The sequence below is a fragment of the Chiloscyllium plagiosum genome, unplaced genomic scaffold, assembly GCF_037043375.1.
Source record: "Chiloscyllium plagiosum isolate Xiang-an unplaced genomic scaffold, Cpla_swu_hap1 HiC_scaffold_53X, whole genome shotgun sequence".
NCBI lineage: Eukaryota > Metazoa > Chordata > Chondrichthyes > Orectolobiformes > Hemiscylliidae > Chiloscyllium > Chiloscyllium plagiosum.
Window position 1 is genome coordinate 16713549 of NW_028270191.1, and position 18243 is coordinate 16731791.

Sequence of the window (18243 nt, forward strand, 5' to 3'; positions counted from 1 at the left end):
GAGTTAACATTTGAGGTCATCGTTCTTGTTTAGAAAGGACGTTGATATGAAACTTTAACTCTCTCTAAAGATGCTACTAGACCTGCAGAGTATTTCCAGCATTTTCTGTTTTGAGTTGTAACACTACTTTAGACTTTTATTTCAGTTTTTGCTACCAAAAAATATTACTAACCAGTAAAGGATCAAGGGTTTAATGACATAAAATATGTTTACTAGAGTTGTTAAGCTTAGCCGGTTCATCAAGTAATGCAGTGTGAAAATAGATTTTGTTATAACTCTGAAAATTAATTTGCTTCCTAAGATTAGTTTTAATGAGGATATTATGCATTTTCTTTTTAATTCACAAACATTTTGAAGAGTTTCCTGTTCTGCTCTAAGGGTATCAATGGAAACTGTTCCTTTGTACAACTTATCTCCCACTGTCCCACTGTAAAATACACAAACTATCCTTTACTTTCCACCCAGCATTTATCTCCTATTCTAAAATGTTGAGCTCTTGTTGGGGTATAGTTTCACTAGTGCCAACATGCAGGTCCAGTGATGCTGGGATATGGTTTTATGAGCTATGTGGTGAGAGCGACAAAAGAAATACATAAATGAGCTGACTTTTCATTATTCAATGAGGCCAGCATATTTGTACATGGGAATAGTCAGTGCTCACAACCCTGTTTATGGGTCATTCGACCATGGCAGAATTTCAGCCCAGCTGATCTTCATTTACACACTTTCTAATCAACAAGAGCAGAAACTCGTTCTTCTTCTTAAGTAAAGTCCTGATAATAATAGTTGCGTCTGAGTTGGTGACCTTGTGCGATCAGCTAACTCAGCACACACTGGGGGATTTGAACTTGGAATTTTCTGGTCTATACGCCTCAGGACAATGTTAGCCAATGCATTCATCAACAACACCTCCCAGGGTGCCAAAACTAATTGTTAATGTTTGTGACAAACTATGTCTCTAGCACAGATTCAAAAAGACAACCCAGGCTATCTATATAGGTATGTGGAAAAATAAATAATGTGAACTTTAACTGTGATCCTGCACTTTTGCAGTCTGTTTTGCTCGCATTGCAGATTGTGTGACTGTCAGTAATGATGAACGGGACACACTGGTGGTTTCCACAATCTCGATATCTTTGCATGTGATACAGGCAATGAGCTTTTCTTGAGAGGCACTGGAGGCAAAAAAGAACTCATAAGAAATGCCACCAAGGACAGCACCAAGGATAGGACCAATCCAGTACACCTGCAGGAACAATGAATAGAAAGTTACAATTAAGAATATGAGCACACAGTGTTTTATTGGGTGGCATATTTGTGCATGAGTTTTGCTACAATGTTTTTTTTGTTTTTTTGTTCTTGGGGTGTGCACATTGCTAGTCTGGCCAGCATTTATTTCCCATCCCTGACTGGCCTGGTGGTGGTGAGCTGCCTTCTTAAACTCTGCAGTCTGGATGGTGTAGAGACACCCACAGTCCTATGAGAAAAGGAGTTCCAGGATTTTGACCACTGAAGGAACGGTGATATATTTCCAAGTCAGAATGGTGAGTGGCTTGGAGGGGAACCTGCAGGGGCTGGTGGTGTTCCCATGTATCTGCTGCCCTTGTCCTTCTGTTTGGAAGTTGGAAGTGATTGTGGGTTTGCAAAATGCTGTCTAAGGAGCCTTAGTGGATTACTACAGTGCATCTTACAGATGGTACACACTGCTGCTACTGAGTGTCAATGGTGGAGGGAATGAATATTTAAGGTGCTGGATAGAGTGCCAATAAAGTAGGCTACTTTGATTGGATAATGTTGAGCTTTTTGAGTGTCTTTGGAGCTGCAGACATCCAGGCACGCAAGGAGTATTCCCATCATAGTTCTGACTTGTGCCTTGTAGAAACTGGACAGGCTTTGGAGACTGAGGAGGTGAAATGCTCATCTCAGAATTCCATGCCTAATGTTGTACAAGTCTAGCTTCATTCAGGTATGAACTACTTCAGTATCTGAGGAGCAGCAAATGGTGAATGTTGTATAGCCATCAGTGAACATCTCTATTTCTGACCTGATGTTGGAGGGAAGGTCATTGATGAAGCAGCTGAGGTGCTTGGTATCCAACAATTACAACCATTATCCTTTGTACTACACCATAACTCCAACCAGTGGAGAGTCTTCTCCCTGATTTCCACTGACTCTAGTTTTGCCAAGACTTCTTGATGCCACACTCTGTCAAGATACTATCTCAATATCAAGGCAGTCATTTTCACTTCATTGCTTGAGTTCAGCTGTCTATGCTTGGACCAATAAGGAGGTCAGGAAATGAGTGACCCTAGCAGAACCCAAACTGAGCATTGGTGAGCGGGTTTTTGCTGAGTAAATTCTGCTTGATAGGATTATTGGTCATACCTTTCTTCACAGCTGATGATTAAGAATAGAATGATGGGGCAGAAATTGGCAGGGTGGAATTGTCCTGTTTTTTGTTTACAGGATATGATTGGGGAATTTTCCACATTGCTGGGTAGATGCCAGTGTCGTAGCTGAATTTGAGCAGCTTGATTAGATGCTTGGCTAGTTCTGGAGCACATCTTCAGGACGAATGCTGGAATGTTGTCAAGGTCCCACAGCCTTGGCTGTATCGAGTGTGTTCTTAATGTAACATAGTGGGGTTGGTTAGCTCAATTGGCTGGATGGCTGGTTTGAGATGCATAGTGATACCGATAGCATGGTTCAATTCCTGCACAGGCTGAGGTGACCATGATAGACTCTCCTTCCCAACCTCTTCCTCACCTGAGGCATGGTGACCTTTATCTTGATCATAAGTAGATTGAATGAAGTTGCCACTTGCGATTCTGGAGATCTCTGCAAGAGGCCAAGCTGGATCATCCAATTGGCACTCCTGGCTGAAGCCTGTGACAAATACTTCAGCCTTATCTTTTTCATTGATGTGCTGCACTCCCTCATCATTGAGGATGAAGATATTTATGGAGCTGCCTCCTCTTGCAGTGAGTTGTTTAATTGCCCACCAACATTCATGACTGGGTGTGATTGGACTGCAGAGTTTAGATCTGATCCATTAGGATCATTTAATTTAACTTAACCTAACAGCTTTGATGACACTGAGTAAATGTCACTTTTGAATTGAAGGACAGCTAACAATGAATAGTTCTGAGTTTTTGGTGGTTGCTCACTGGGCTTCTGTAAGGGTGAGTATTGCATTTTCAACCAAAAATACAGGAACAGGCATTTCATTAATGACCATGTACAACTGCCACTGAACACCCTGTCAATGATAAAGGTCAAATGCCACACTTGCATGGTGATCAGCACCATAAGAACACAAATGTCACATTACTGAAGTTAACCTTCATTGGAGGAATGTTTAAATTGATGCCGTTTGTGGGGAATTGATGTGACATTGCTCCAAGTCTTTGTTCCGTAAGCCAACAAGGAGAAATTGACTGTATTTAGCACCTCCATGCACTGAAAACTCACCAAAAGAAAATAATACTTCAAAAAAAATGTTCTGGAGTAATAATATATCACAAAGCTAGTCCCTTTTTTTCCTAAAAGCTGTTCCTTGGCTCAAGGAGACTTAGTCCTTGATTTTTTTCAGAGGGGTAATAAACCAGGCCGGGTTCCGATCAGACTGGTTTGGTACAGAGATGAAAAGGATTTTGAGAGGCCTTTTGTTTATATGTAAACAGATGAGACTTCAGGCCAAAGTAGCTATGCCTTACAAGTGACCTGTATAAAGAAAGCTCTCTAGCTGAGCTGAGCAGTTTTAGTTCAGTCTTGAACTGGCTGGAAGTTCAGCAGGAAGCTGTGTGGAAAGTCTCTTTCTCCCTCTCTCTTTCTGCTCTTCAACTTCAACCTATAAGCAGGCGTTCCATTTATACTGGTTTTTAAAGGGAGGTTGCTTATTGGGACTGTTGTGTATATTCGGAAAAGCATAATTAAATCTACTTTGATAGGCTGAATTCTGTAGGGGTTCTTTATTCTGTTCTTTGTGTTTCATTGTGTAATTTTGTGAATAAATTTTTGTCTGTTTTAAAATCTAGTAGTCAACCTAGCTAACTTAATCCTGGTAATTTTCACTACACACTTACCGAAACAAATTGCAAAGTTATGGTCTGAGCTGCTTGCTTAAGAATGTTTTGAGTGGTCTGGCCTAGTCCATAACAAGTAACAAAGTGAAAATAGTAGAGAGAGGAAAACCAGCAATAAACCTGAAGGCAACCTAGGGGAATTTCAATGCAAGCAGTTTTGAAATCAGAAACAGAGTGTTCACTACACAAACCTTTATAGGAGAGCAATACTGGAGATTACAACACTTCAATACCTGAGATGACAAACTTGTTACTGTTTTGAACATTTGCCCCATTGCTCATTCTGCTACCATATGCCTCATTCTTTTCTCTCTCCAAAAATATATTTAATTACCTCTTAATTATCTTTAATTACCATTCATAGAGTCTGCTTTAATCACCTTTTTTGGTAACTTATTCCACAACATTATTACCTTTTGGGTGAAAAGGTTTCACCTTGCAAAAGACTGCAGCATATTATTGCCTTTCAGTATTTAATAAATATTGGAGCCTTTAATTGTAATTACCGTGACATTGGCCTCTCAGATAATTTGTACAGAAATCATTATGACTTAGAATACTTAAGTAGGATTTAAATATTAATCAATCGAAAGCTGCATCCCCATTCTAAGCGATTAAAGACTTCACAGCCATCCAGGTTTGTCTTAATACATCACATCAGTTGTGTGACGCTTTAATCTTTTACCTATAAATGCTGTGTCCTATGTTTCCTGCCCCACTAGCTACCTGACAAAGGAGCAGCGCTCCGAAAGCTTGTACTTTCAAATAAACCTGTTGGACTATAACCTGGTGTTATATCAAATTTAACTTAAATATGATGGAAATAAAGTTTTTCCCAAATGTCTGGTGACAGGGAAAACCCAGGTAATACAGAGCTGGGATTTAAATTCTTATCTAATTCCAATGCGGTTTAAAAATAATTCTCTCTTCTGACCCATGATGAGGTCCAGTTCCAAGTGTTCTGGTAACCTTCAACTATCTCACCTTAGTAGCCTTTCTTAGCAATGTGAAGCCAAACGGTAAGTGCTGACAGATTCTTTCATGATGGTCCTAACAAAATTGAACCAGTTCAGTCCTCACCTGGTGTCCACACAATTGCATTTATCAATACAGTTCAGTGAATAATGATTAGAAGTGTAAATTCTGAATTATTTTTCTCCTCCTCAGGGGCATTGAGGCAAATTCTGGTGGCCCCTCTCCCACTACAAGGCTAAATCATCAACTCCCATGGTGTGTATGGTTCATTACACCACAAGCTTTGCATTTATACCTCTTGAGTAATTGAAGTTACATTTCTATCACTTCTGAAATAAATTTAAATCAAACTTAAAATGACACTTTGTTGAGCAATATTCCATCAATATCAGCGAACATTAGGGACTGAGGGACAGCGAAAGCTAGAGATTGAAACACCAGGTTAAATGTTTTCACCACTAGAACATAACAAGCATGTGGATATGGAACTGATTCGTGTTGCATTCAATCGTCCAGATTGCCTGAAGTGTTCTGATATAAACTGTATGTGAACTTCATTAAGGCCCTGATCAGTTTGCAAGTGAACAGTGTTTCTCGAATTGAATTATTTGATTTTTTTTGCACCAGGAATACTTTGTGCACTTGATTTATCGTTATAAAATGGGTGACACAGGACAAACATGTCTGGCCCTTGACAAACTGAGTGCTGTATTTTATTTGCTGTACTTTGCACTATTGCATTTGATTTTCTGAATTTTCCATCCTTGGATTTTTGCCTGCTGCATTTTATTTGCTGTGTTTTCACTTTTTGCATTTACTTGCTGCATTTTTGCATTTCTGCACTTGCCATTTCTAGATTTTTAATTGCTGCTTTTTGCTTCCATCATTTCTGCTTAAGTGTGGGCATTGCTGGCAAAGCCCTTCCCAAGTGGCATTTTTCTCTTTGATAAAAATTCCTTGGTCACTTTAAGAGGGATGTTTATCATCATCCCATGTTGATGTGGGATTGGATTGACATAATCATTGAAACATAGAATCCCTACAGTGTCGAAGCAGGCCTTTCAGCCCATTGAGCTGAAAATGTGTTGCTGGAAAAGCGCAGCAGGTCAGGCAGCATCCAAGGAACAGGAGAATCGACGTTTCGGGCATAAGCCCTTCTTCAGGACCTTCCTTGAAGACAACCTACTGCGAATTCTCTTACAAGGATGCCTTCCTTGAAGGAAACCTACTGCGAATCCTCTTACAAGGATGCCTTCCTTGAAGACATCTGCAGTCTTCACTTTCTCCTCGAAGATTTTAACCTACTGCGAATCCTCTTACAAGGATGCCTTCCTTGAAGAAGCTCTCTTCCTCCCTCTCTCCTGTTCCTTGGATGCTGCCTGACCTGCTGTGCTTTTCCAGCAACACATTTTCAGCTCTGATCTCCAGCATCTGCAGTCCTCACTTTCTCCTTTCAGCCCATTGAGTCCACTAACCCTCCAAAGAGCAGCTCACCCAGACTCATCCTCTTCACTATCCCTGTAACCCTGCATTTACCATGGCCAATCCACCTAACCTGTGCATCTTTGGACCATGGGAGGAAACCAGGGCACCCAGAGGAAACCCATGCAGACATGGGGGAAATGTGCAAGCTCCACACAGACAGTTGTCCGAGGGTAGAATTGAACCCGGGTCCTTGGTGCTGTGAGGCAGCAGTGCTAACCACTGAGCCACCGTGCTTCCCTTATCAGTTAGAAAGACTGAACAGCTGGGGTTTTAGCACAATCTAACAATTTCATGGTTCGTCTTCATTGGTAACAGTCTTTTATTTCCAGTTGTTCAAAAATGAATTGAAATTCTCAGACTGCCATGGTGGAATCTGAATTTATGTTTTCCAGATTACTGATTCAGACCCCTAGGTTACTGGTCCAGTAACAACCACAACTGTAAAATATCCATTACCTAATTCATTTATGATGCACATTTCCCACTTAGACATCATGGGATACAGAAAATCTATCTGATTGCGTTCAAATACTTGCTCTACCTTAGTAATTGTGGATTAGACAATAGACAATAGACAATAGGTGCAGGAGTAGGCCATTCTGCCCTTCGAGCCTGCACCGCCTTTCAATATGATCATGGCTGATCATTCCTAATCAGTATCCTGTTCCTGCCTTATCTCCATAACCCTTGATTCCACAATCCTTGAGTGCTCTATCCAACTCTTTCTTAAATGAATCCAGAGACTGGGCCTCCACTGCCCTCTGGGGCAGAGCATTCCACACAGCCACCACTCTCTGGGTGAAGAAGTTTCTCCTCATCTCTGTCCTAAATGGTCTACCCCGTATTTTTAAGCTGTGTCCTCTGGTTCGGCACTCACCCATCAGTGGAAACATGTTTCCTGCTGCCAGAGTGTCCAATCCTTTCATAATCTTATACATCTCAATCAGATCCCCTCTCAGTCTTCTAAACTCAAGGGTATACAAGCCCAGTCGCTTCAGTCTTTCAGTGTAAGGTAATCCCGCCATTCCAGGAATTGACCTCGTGAACCTACGCTGCACTCCCTCAATAGCCAGAATGTTTTTCCTCAAATTTGGAGACCAGAACTGCACACAGTACTCCAGGTGTGGTCTCACCAGGGCCCTGTACAGCTGCAGAAGCACCTCTTAGCTTCTATACTCAATCCCTCTTGTTATGAAGGCCAGCCTGCTATTAGCCTTCTTCACTACCTGCTGTACCTGCATGCTTACCTTCATTGACTGGTGTACAAGAACACCCAGATCTCTCTGTACTGCCCCTTTACCTAAATTGATTCCATTGAGGTAGTAATCTGCCTTCCTGTTCTTGCCACCAAAGTGGATAACCATACATTTATCCACATTAAACTGCATCTGCCATGCATCTGCCCACTCACCTAACTTGTCCAGGTCACCCTGTAATCTCCTAACATCCTCATCACATTTCACCCTGCCACCCAGCTTTGTATCATCAGCAAATTTGCTAATGTTATTGCTGAAACCATCTTCTATATCATTAACATATATTGTAAAAAGCTGCGGTCCCAGCACGGATCCCTGCGGTACCCCACTGGTCACTGCTTGCCATTCCGAAATGGAGCCGTTTATCACGAAATTGGAAGCAGCGCCACCCTGAAATAAATATTCAAAACCTACTTTTTTGTGCCAAATACATTTCAGAAATAAAGATAAAAAAATCTTTTTTTAACAAGAGCACTTGAGGATGTAGCTAATCACACCAAATTCCTTTAACCACCTTTGCCAAGCTTTGCATTTTGCATTCTGCTTGAAAAATGTTATTATTTGTATTAAACATTTGGGCTGCGAAGATCACAAAGCTTCAGTGAAGGCATTTACAGATGAAAATGCTGCCATATGAAGTGGGCATTGTAAGCCTTTGTTTACCCAGTGATGCTCCCAGAATCCGGTGATTATCGCTGGTCCAAGAGATCTTGCAGGATTCAGGCTGCCTCCTGAAATCTTACCCTACAGAAAATAAGCACAGAAATCAGTGAGCCCTACTAGTTCCTTGGAGTTAAAGGGAGCACATTACAAAATTTGCATTCCCCTCCTGGTGCTTTGCCTAGTCCCATGGCTTGTCACAAATTCAGATGCACGTTCTCAAACAGTGTGGCAAAAGTGAGGACTGCAGATGCTGGAGGTCAGAGTCAAGATTAGAGTGGTGCTGGAAAAGCACAGCAAGTCAGGCAGAATCTGAGGAGCAGGAAAATCGACGTTTCGGGCAAAAGCCCTTCATCAGGAATGAAAGCAGAGAGTCTCTGGGGTGGAGAGATAAAATTTATCTGTCTTTTCCAGCACCAGTCTAATCTTGACTCATTCTCAAACAGTGTCTGTACATAACAGTTAGCCATTGGAACTGCATGCCTGGAGTCCCTGATATGCACTCTTGCTCTCCCTGATCTGGGCATGAATTAAAATGAAAACTTTATTTCATTCAATTTCAGATGATTTCAGTGACAGCGCAGGATAAATCCCAAATTGTTCCTATACTTAAAGGACAAACTCAGTATGCTTAATCACCTTAGAATCCTAAATTTTATAAGGGAGTGTCTGTACACTTACTGTTGCTTTTCAAACATCCCTTGCTGCCTTGTTTTAAGTTTTAAAACTGTTGATTAATAGATATTTTTGTTTGTATGTTTTTGCAGCTTTAGCAGGACAATTTTTGCCATACCACTGTGAGATCTTTCATTTCCTATAATCTATTCTTGTGGCATCCCAGCATATTATGGCCATCCTGGAGACAGTTGTGTGTGGTGGACTGACACATATTCAGATCAAGATTGAGATTCTCCAAACTAATTTCACATGAGGCTTGTTGCTGAGCTAGTATTATGATTAAGTAAATGTATTGTGTACAAACTTCTTGTAACACACAGAACTCCTGAATGAGAAGTTAGGAATCAAACCAAAACTTCCATCTGTTCAGTCTTGTACTGTCCTGTGTTTCCAATTAAAATTCACAGCTTATGTGCTGAACCTATATAGGATTTGGCTTCTAAAAGCAGAAATTAATGGAGACTACTTATTACTTTTATTGTGATCCCAGCCGATATTATAACTGGACAAGTCAGATTCCAGACTGAAAAATGGCTTGATAGATTATATATTTTCTGTTTTAAATGAGGTGGTCCTTCACTGAAACACACACAGGTGTTGTAGATTTGGTTTAACAATAAAATGCAAGTTTATTATGCAACAGAAATGAAGGCAAAATTGAATAAATCAAACAATTTACATGCAACACACATTTAAAGTTTTTGAAGTGTATGATACACTACAATCCCATTAATCCAATGCACTCCTTTATAGTACTCAAACAACACAGAGAGATTTCCTTTCTCTATTACACATAGGATTTAGTTGTGGCTTCAGTTTCTGGTCTTGAGCATCTGATTGCCTCTTCCTTGAGCCTTCATACAACCGAGTTTGGATCTTCTCAGCTTCAAGTAACCCTTTCAAGGTTTTAAATAAGCACTGTGGTCTAGAATATTAGAACTGAATTCCTTACACCAAGGTACCCTATTTCTTAACAGTTGTAAACTATCTCCCTTTTTCAGGAGCAAGTCCTTTACACATCCAGACTTCTGCAAACTACCAAAACAGAAACCCAAATGTGTTTTCCAAGCTGTGGGTGTTTCCCCAAATCAAAAGAAAAAACCCCAACTTTCTAAGCTGAAAGGCTCCTACACAGCTATTTACTTGTATTTGTAAAACAGCTATTTGTAAAAATGAAGACATAACCCCACCACACACCAGGAGCTCTCTCTCTTTCACTGTTTTTTTGTAAAAGAAATCACCATGGCTACAAAAATACCGACAAGTGATCAGTTGACCCTTCCAGGCACACATGCACCAAAATCCACATGCCAGTAACTGAACTCCAAATGAAAATAAATGATATCAAAGTATGTATAAATTACACAGATTACATCACACTATTACATTGAAAATTGGTCTAGTGTGTAGTGAGTACTCATTACCGTCTGTCATTCACTATCGAGGAAGCTGTTATGTACAATGCAAACTAACAGTTTTAATGCAGCGGATATTTGTGTTTCTTACCGATGCCATGATTCCTGCTGTCAGACTGAGAGCTATTGCCAAACTGCCAGGTTCTCCCACTTCCCTGCGCCGGTGATCATCCACAGCAAATATCGTGAAAACTAATTGGAATGTGGCAAAAATCTCCATTGCAAGCGCTTGGCCAGCATTTCCATCCTTGTTGATCTGCTCAGAAACACAAGAAATCATATAAAATTGAAACTCCCAGAATATATAAAGGAGATTGAGATTGCACATTTTATAAATAAATGATATAAATACAATTTTATAAATACATTTAAATGTTTACATAGACCTTATATATTGCACAATTATAATCTAGGAAATGCATAATGTTCCTGAATGGACTTCAGTATGGGTGGCACGGTGGCACAGTGGTTAGCACTGCTGCCTCACAGTGCCAGAGACCTGGGTTCAATTCCTGTCTGTGTGGAGTTTGCACATTCTCCCTGTGTCTGCGTGGGTTTCCTCCGGGTGCTCTAGTTTCCTCCCACAGTCCAAAATGTGCAGGTTAGGTGAATTGGCCGTGCTAAATTCCCTGTAGTGTTAGGTGAAGGGTTAAATGTAGGGGAGTGGGTCTGGGTGGGTTGCTGTTCAGAGGGTCGTTGTGGACTTGTTGGGCCGAAGGGCCTGTAAGTAATCTAATCTAATCTAAAAGCATTCGACAAGGTTCCCCATGGGAAACTGGTTAGCAAGGTTAGATCTCATGGAATAAAGGGAGAACTAGCCATTTGGATACAGAATTGGCTCAAAGGTAGAAGACAGAGGGCGGTGGTGGAGGGTTTTCAGACTGGAGGCCTGTGACCAGTGGAGTCCCACAAGGATCAGTGCTGGGTCCACTACTTTTTGTCATTTACATAAATGATTTGGATGCAAGCATAAGAGGTACAGTTAGTAAGTTTGCAGATGACACCAACATTGGAGGTGTAGTGGACAGCGAAGAAGGTTACCTCAGATTACAACAGGATCTTGATTAGATGGGCCAATGGGCCGAGAAGTGGCAGAAGGAGTTTAATTCAGATAAATGTGAGGTGCTGCATTTTGGGAAAGCAAATCTTAGCAGGACTTATACACTTAATGGTAAGGTCCTCAGGAGTGTTGCTGAACAAAGAGACCTTGGAGTGCAGGTTCATAGCTCCTTGAAAGTGGAGTCGCTGGTAGATAGGATAGTGAAGAAGGCATTTGGGATGCTTTCTTTTATTGGTCAGAATATTGAGTACAGGAGTTGGGTGGTCATGTTGCGGCTGTACAGGACATTGGTTAGGTCACTGTTGGAATATTGCGTGCATTTCTGGTCTCCTTCCTATTGGAAAGATGTTGTGAAACTTGAAAGGGTTCAGAAAAGATTTACAAGGATGGTTGCCAGGTTTGGAGGATTTGAGCTATAGGGAGAGGCTGAACAGGCTGGGGCTGTTTTCCCTGAAGCGTTGGAGGCTGAGGGGTGACCTTATAGAGGTTTACAAAATTATGAGGGGCATAGATAGGATAAATAGACAGTCTTTTCCCTGGGGTCGGGAGTCCAGAACTAGAGGGCATAGGTTTAGGGTGAGAGGGGAAAGATATAAAAGGGACCTAAGGGGCAACCTTTTCACGCAGAGGGTGGTACGTGTATGGAATGAGGTGCCTGAGGAAGTGGTGGAGGCTGGTACAATTGCAACATTTAAGAGGCATTTGGATGGGTATATGAATAGGAAGAGTTTGGAGGGATATGGGCCGGGTGCTGTCAGGTGGGACTAGATTGGGTTGGGATATCTGGTTGGCATGGACAGGTTGGACAGAAGGGTCTGTTTCCGTGCTTTACATCTCTATGACTCTATGAAATGCATGTGTATATAGATAAAGCCTATTTCAAAAAAGAGCAGCAGAGTTATCCCAGTGTCCCACCCAATATCAATCCCTCACCACAAAAACAGATTGTCTGGTCATTATCACACTGTGAACCATATTCATCATCGTATAAATGTTCGTGGAATATGGTTTAGCCTGCGATGCCGACACAACTAAAGCAGAAAGAGCAGAAGACCATAAAAATGTAAATTTGCATTTTTGATTTTTATAAATACAGCACAGAGCAATGATGTAATGATACATTTCTGCAACACACTTTGGTTTCTGTTTCAGCCTTGATGTGCCTCATACTTCCATGATTTGAAAATAAAAGAAGTCCTACCACAGATTTTGGAGGCATACCACTACTTACCTTGCAATCACTTGAAAAGCAACAATTTACCCCATTTATTTGCTTTTCTCCCATGACATGTATCAATCCATGTGGTCAAAGGATAGATTTTTGTCTTTATTTAGGTGATAATCCAGTGGGGCAGATTCTGCTTGTGTCTCTTATGTGGCACCTTATTCAATGCTTTCTGAAAAATATAAATACTGTACCTCTTTGTGTCCCGCCTATGATATAAACAAATGCCAAAGTTTGACTTGTCCTTTTCTAATTTAATTAGCTGTAATTAAGCAGTTAACAATTAACAACTAACCACCAGCTCCTCAGGTCCAAGTTCAGCTTTTACAGATTTCAATCAGTTGTAGGTTTCTGTGAATTAACAGTTAAAAGATCATCTATATCTAACCTGAACTCCTGTTTGAAATCAAATTTCTACATGAATCAGATCTCACGTTTTGCTCCCCACTTTGGTAAATTCATTTTATATGAATACTTTTAAATTGTTTAGTGTCATTAAGGGGTGGTATTGTTGGTAGGTCTTATTTGTCTCTTGAAGATTATTGAGGTAATATTTTCCCAGGAATTTCCCATTAGTGTAACTGATCCTATTGTTGTGTGAATGTGCAAAATGAACATTAGTGAGTGCAGGAAATCAGAGAAATTGGCACTGCGATTTTCTTAATTTATTTATAGAGTGTTGCAAGTTATAGTATAAGAGAGTAGATGAGAAGTCGTTCCACAAGAAACGTTAATCCAAATGAACTATTGAGGAGGGGAATGAGGACAGAAAACAAAGCTGGAAATGATTTAATAGAAATAAAGGGGAGTTTGAGTTGGGGAATAATGAATTAACAAACCACTGGAAAAAGGTTTAATAGAAGGAAGTTAGGAACTAGACCATTGAACCTAAAGGTTGCAAGTTCAAATCCCACTGTGGTAAATTGTGAATTGAATAAATCTCATAACTTGTGGGAACATGTGATGATTGCTGCCAGATTATTGCAACAATTTTCAAGAAAGGAACCAGTCTGGCTCACATGTGACTGATTTTATTCATTCACAGGATGTGGGCATTGCTGGCTTGGGCAGCATTTATTGCACATCCTGAATTGCTCTTGAGGCTGCAATCCTCAGGACCAGACTGACATTTAACAGCCATTGAATTAGTTTGGCAAGCTCTCTACCTTCTCGGTGCAAATAGGAAGAAACATTAAATGCAGCTGCCTTCTAAAATGAAACACAATTTTGTTTGCAGCACCATGGTAAATTGTTTTTTTTGTTGCGTTTTATTGTTTAGTTTCTAATCTCCACTTTGGGGAAATACACCTCACTTGTAAACCAACAGGGAAAATGTTATAGTAAATGCAGGAATATAAATAGACTTACCATGTTAACTAAATGCCTTGATGCTGACTTGACTGGCAGTGACATGTAGATTATCCCTGATCCAATCACAGCTCCAAGACATTGAGCCAAAAGGTAGGACACAACCTGAAGGAAATCCAGTTTCCTGGTGCACAAGAACGCGAGTGTGACAGCTGGGTTTACCTGAGCACCGCTAATCTCTCCGAAACAGTGGATCAGGCTGACAGCAGAAAACCCCGCAGCTACAGCCACCTGCATCAAGGCAGGCACCTCGTCCTCCTGTCCAGGGGCAGAGGCACCCAAAATCACTGCAACCAAGACCAGGGAGCCAACCAGCTCTGCCAAAACTGAACGCCAGAACCTGCGACTCCTCAACTCCTAAGACAAAAAGGACAGTGTCACTGTGAAAATTATTTTACTTTTTAGATTTTATTTCCTTGCAGATTCTACATTGACATATATAGAATTTTACAGAATAGAAACAGAGCATCCAGCCCAACTGATCTGTGCTGGTGTTTATACTCCACTAGAGCCTCCTCCCACCCCTATTCAACTAACCCTCTCTAATCTTCTATTCCTTCCATCCAGGTGTATACCAAGTTTCTCCTTAAAGGGAAATGGATCTTGACTTAGCCACAAGGATGTAATGATCTTCTCTGTGCAGTTTTCTACTATTTTCAACATTTATTCCATTGACTTCCACTGCTATTGCTATCATTACTGAGGTAAACCTTCCTCTCTCCTCCAAGCCCCACCAAATGCCTGTTATTTGCAGTAGTTTCACATTCCTTCATAAGAATGATTTTGATTTGACTCATGAATCAGGACTGCAGCCTTTGCCACACAAAACGGTATCTATCTCAAGTGAAGCCTGCAGACGTTTTCCACAAAAACCCAGCCCAGACCCCGATCTCCACATAATGTTCAAAGACGCCAATAGATGTCTAACAGGCCCTAGTCAGCATATTTTTGATTAGTAAACTGTTGATGTTTTCTTGCAAAACAAATGAGATCCTGGGATATTTAATATTTCAGTTAAAGAATGGCTTAAAGATGTCAGGTGTGAATGTACAGGGCAATGTTTCAATTCTGGTCTTGTACAACCCATCATTTTGGTTTGAATCTCTGCTCACTCCGATTTATTTCGGTGCTGAAGTAATTAACATCAACCAGTAATGGGCTGTTTCCATCTTTTTTCTTTCTCAGTTATTCTCTTTACTTTTCTCTCACTATCCTAAAATTTGTACAGATTTGTACAAGCGTCAAAATGACTTTTGCCCACCATGCCAGGAGACACTTGCAGTTATGCAGTTTGTGAATTATCATTACAAAACTGGGATAAATCAGAAAGGTTATGCAAGATAAATCATCCACTAGTCAGAAGAAAATTGGATGGATTCTAAACCAGCCAGCTGATTCACTGTCACCCACAGTGAATTTATATCCCTGGGTCTCCACTCTCTTTTCACTTTGTTCTCTCTGTTTCTCTCTTCACTTCTTTCTATCTACATGACAAACATCATGAGGAGTAATGTCATTACCATGTAACATGGCCATTTTGCAGAAGACATGCATAGATGATTAGGTTTTATATCTGCTTTCAACACCACACAGAGAAATAGCAGATTCTCCATTACGAATACAGACTTTCAAGCTGTCATTGTCCCCATGTTGAAGCTTTATGAATGTTACAGTGTTTATTGAATACTGCTACTACAACATTCTTATCTGTCAGCTCAGCAGCAAGATGGGGCCAAGCAATCCTAGAGGAGCCATGTACCATTTATACAGTGTAATTACAGATTTTCTTTACGAGTTGTGCACCATTTACGCCACTTCTGCATCCAACTTGGAAAATAAACACCAGACTGTCCATCATCAAAATATCAAATTCAGGAATTAAACATCAGCTCTGTTAACCTGAACATGTCAATTAATCAATTTACAGCCTCTGTGTACAGGATAGAACATTGCATGTGCAAAGGAAAATGGTAATTTTCCAAATTGGTAATGTACACAGTTCAAAATGAAGAGCAATGCATTACATTAATCTTGTACAAAGATTTATATAAACTAGCAGATATGCATGACGTGCTAACTATTAAATTAATGTGCACTACATTCATTTACTTTTTTATCTACCATTTCTGTCAATCTTTTTCTGTTTTTCTCTGTCTCTGAGTTGCTTCTTGCCTCTTTATATCCATTTATTTAATAGCCTGGTATTTATTCTCTTCAGTTATTGCCAAATTTAATATAAGTTTTAAGATTGATCCATTGTCTTTTTGTTTATCTATGTCTCTTCGCAATGCTACATATCCTGCTATTTCTGTCTCTTGTATACCATCTTTATTCATAATTTTAGTCTTTCAAGCTAATGTCTACAATTTTACTCTTTTAATTCAGCTATTCATGTTTTTCCATGACCCTGTATCAATCTATTTTAATTTTCCTCCTTTCGTTAATCCACCAAGCGAACAGAAATCTCTGGATAATTCAAAAATGCAGGTATAAAAGCTGTAATCGGCAGAAAACCAGTGAGCACTTCAAACCACTTGTTAAAGTACGCTTGAACAAGATCATTTAGTATCCTATGATGAACAAACTAGAAATAAACACTAATTGCCATCAAGCTGTTAATATTCTCTGGTTGGGTGGGGAGAATTAAACCATTTTCCTTACCTCTCGGAAAGACATGCTGAGTCCCAAGCAGAGATGCTTCTCGTGATTTATCTCACTCCAGAATATTTTTTTCTGAGCTGTGTCTTTCAACAGAACTACAGGGAATCCTCAAAGCGCTCACGAATTGGACACACAAACAAACTGGCAAACCTCTCACTCTCCAATGCAACAAATAATTTTAAATTCTCCAGCCAGCTTCCTCCTCCTCTGATGGTGGCAGCCTTCTGCCTTGTAAGGTGACAGTTTGCACTGTGGTGGTGTTTTGTGTGAAACATCACCTGCTGTGACTCAGAAGCCCTGCTGCGACATGGCGGTCTGGGCTGAGAAGATGCAGGAATCACTGGCCTCCGTTTACTCTGGGTCCTCTTCTTGGCCAGCTGAACTTTATGTTTCTGTTCATCTCTTCCAAAGCCCTTCCTGACAGTCGGCATCCAGAGTTCATAGCTGTCAGCAAACATCTCCCAACTGTCAACATCAATTTCTGCCAAATTCATATTTTTCTCGCAGGTGTCCTTATAGTGGAGGTATGGACACTATGGAGTTTTTGACCCAGTGGCCAGTTTGCTGTACAGAAGGTCTTTGAGTAGACAGCTATCATCCATCTGATGAACATGGCTGAGCCAGCTCAGGTGTTGTTGGCTTACCAATGAATGCATGCTGATGGAATTAGCACACGCTGGGACCTCTGAGTTGGTGACCTTGTCTCTGTCCACACAGCGGGGAGGGGGCACCGATTTCCCCCTGTTTGCCATGTTCGGGACAAATGTTGGGAATTGTGTAGGGTAGCTGTGGACTGACAGTGATTGTCCAAGTGCATGACAGACTTTTAAAGATGGTGCGGGCACAAGGGATTTTGGTGATTTCTGGGATATCCATTGAGTAGTGGCATGTTCTAGGAATGGCACATGGTAAGAGGGGACTAGAATTGGATGAGAGATGCCATCGGGGCAGGGTAAGTAATTCTTGCAGGAAGTTTGGTAAGATACATTGATATAATTCACTTGGTCTCATGATGAAAACCCTCCAACAAATTTCAACGCTGCTCAGATTTAGCCAACAAATGTGGTTTTCAGCCATTAGTTTCAGCTGTTAATTGATAACATTTATAATAATTAACAGCATACCGTAGAATTAGTGGGAAACAGTGTGATGAAAACCTGAAAAAGGACAAGACTTGAATATCCTCCTTCTCATCCCTTTGTATTCCCATCAAACAGTTGGTAGGAGGTCACATGTTGCCTTCACAGATAACAGCATTAGATAAGCAAATTCCTATGGCGTCACCACTGGCTCCTGGTTCTGTAGGAGCAATGATTTACTGGAAAGCAGACCAAATGGTATCAATCAGATGAGGGAAGCTGTATACAATACTTGT

The 18243-nt window shown here is 40.6% G+C and overlaps 2 protein-coding genes across 2 annotated transcripts in view; one reads left to right on the forward strand and one right to left on the reverse strand.

The window, feature by feature from the left end:
* The window catches only part of LOC148134655 (uncharacterized), a 268788-nt gene that overhangs the window by 88223 nt on the left and 162322 nt on the right, over positions 1 to 18243 (forward strand). The window lies entirely within an intron of this gene.
* Positions 1028 to 17018, reverse strand: LOC122543349 (aquaporin-4). The gene is made up of 5 exons (XM_043681935.2): positions 16869 to 17018; positions 14208 to 14564; positions 10646 to 10810; positions 8465 to 8545; positions 1028 to 1246 (listed from the first exon to the last, which is right to left on the reverse strand). Exons 1-5 carry the CDS (start codon positions 16881 to 16883, stop codon positions 1028 to 1030), a joined length of 837 nt encoding a protein of 278 aa, XP_043537870.1. The 5' UTR covers positions 16884 to 17018.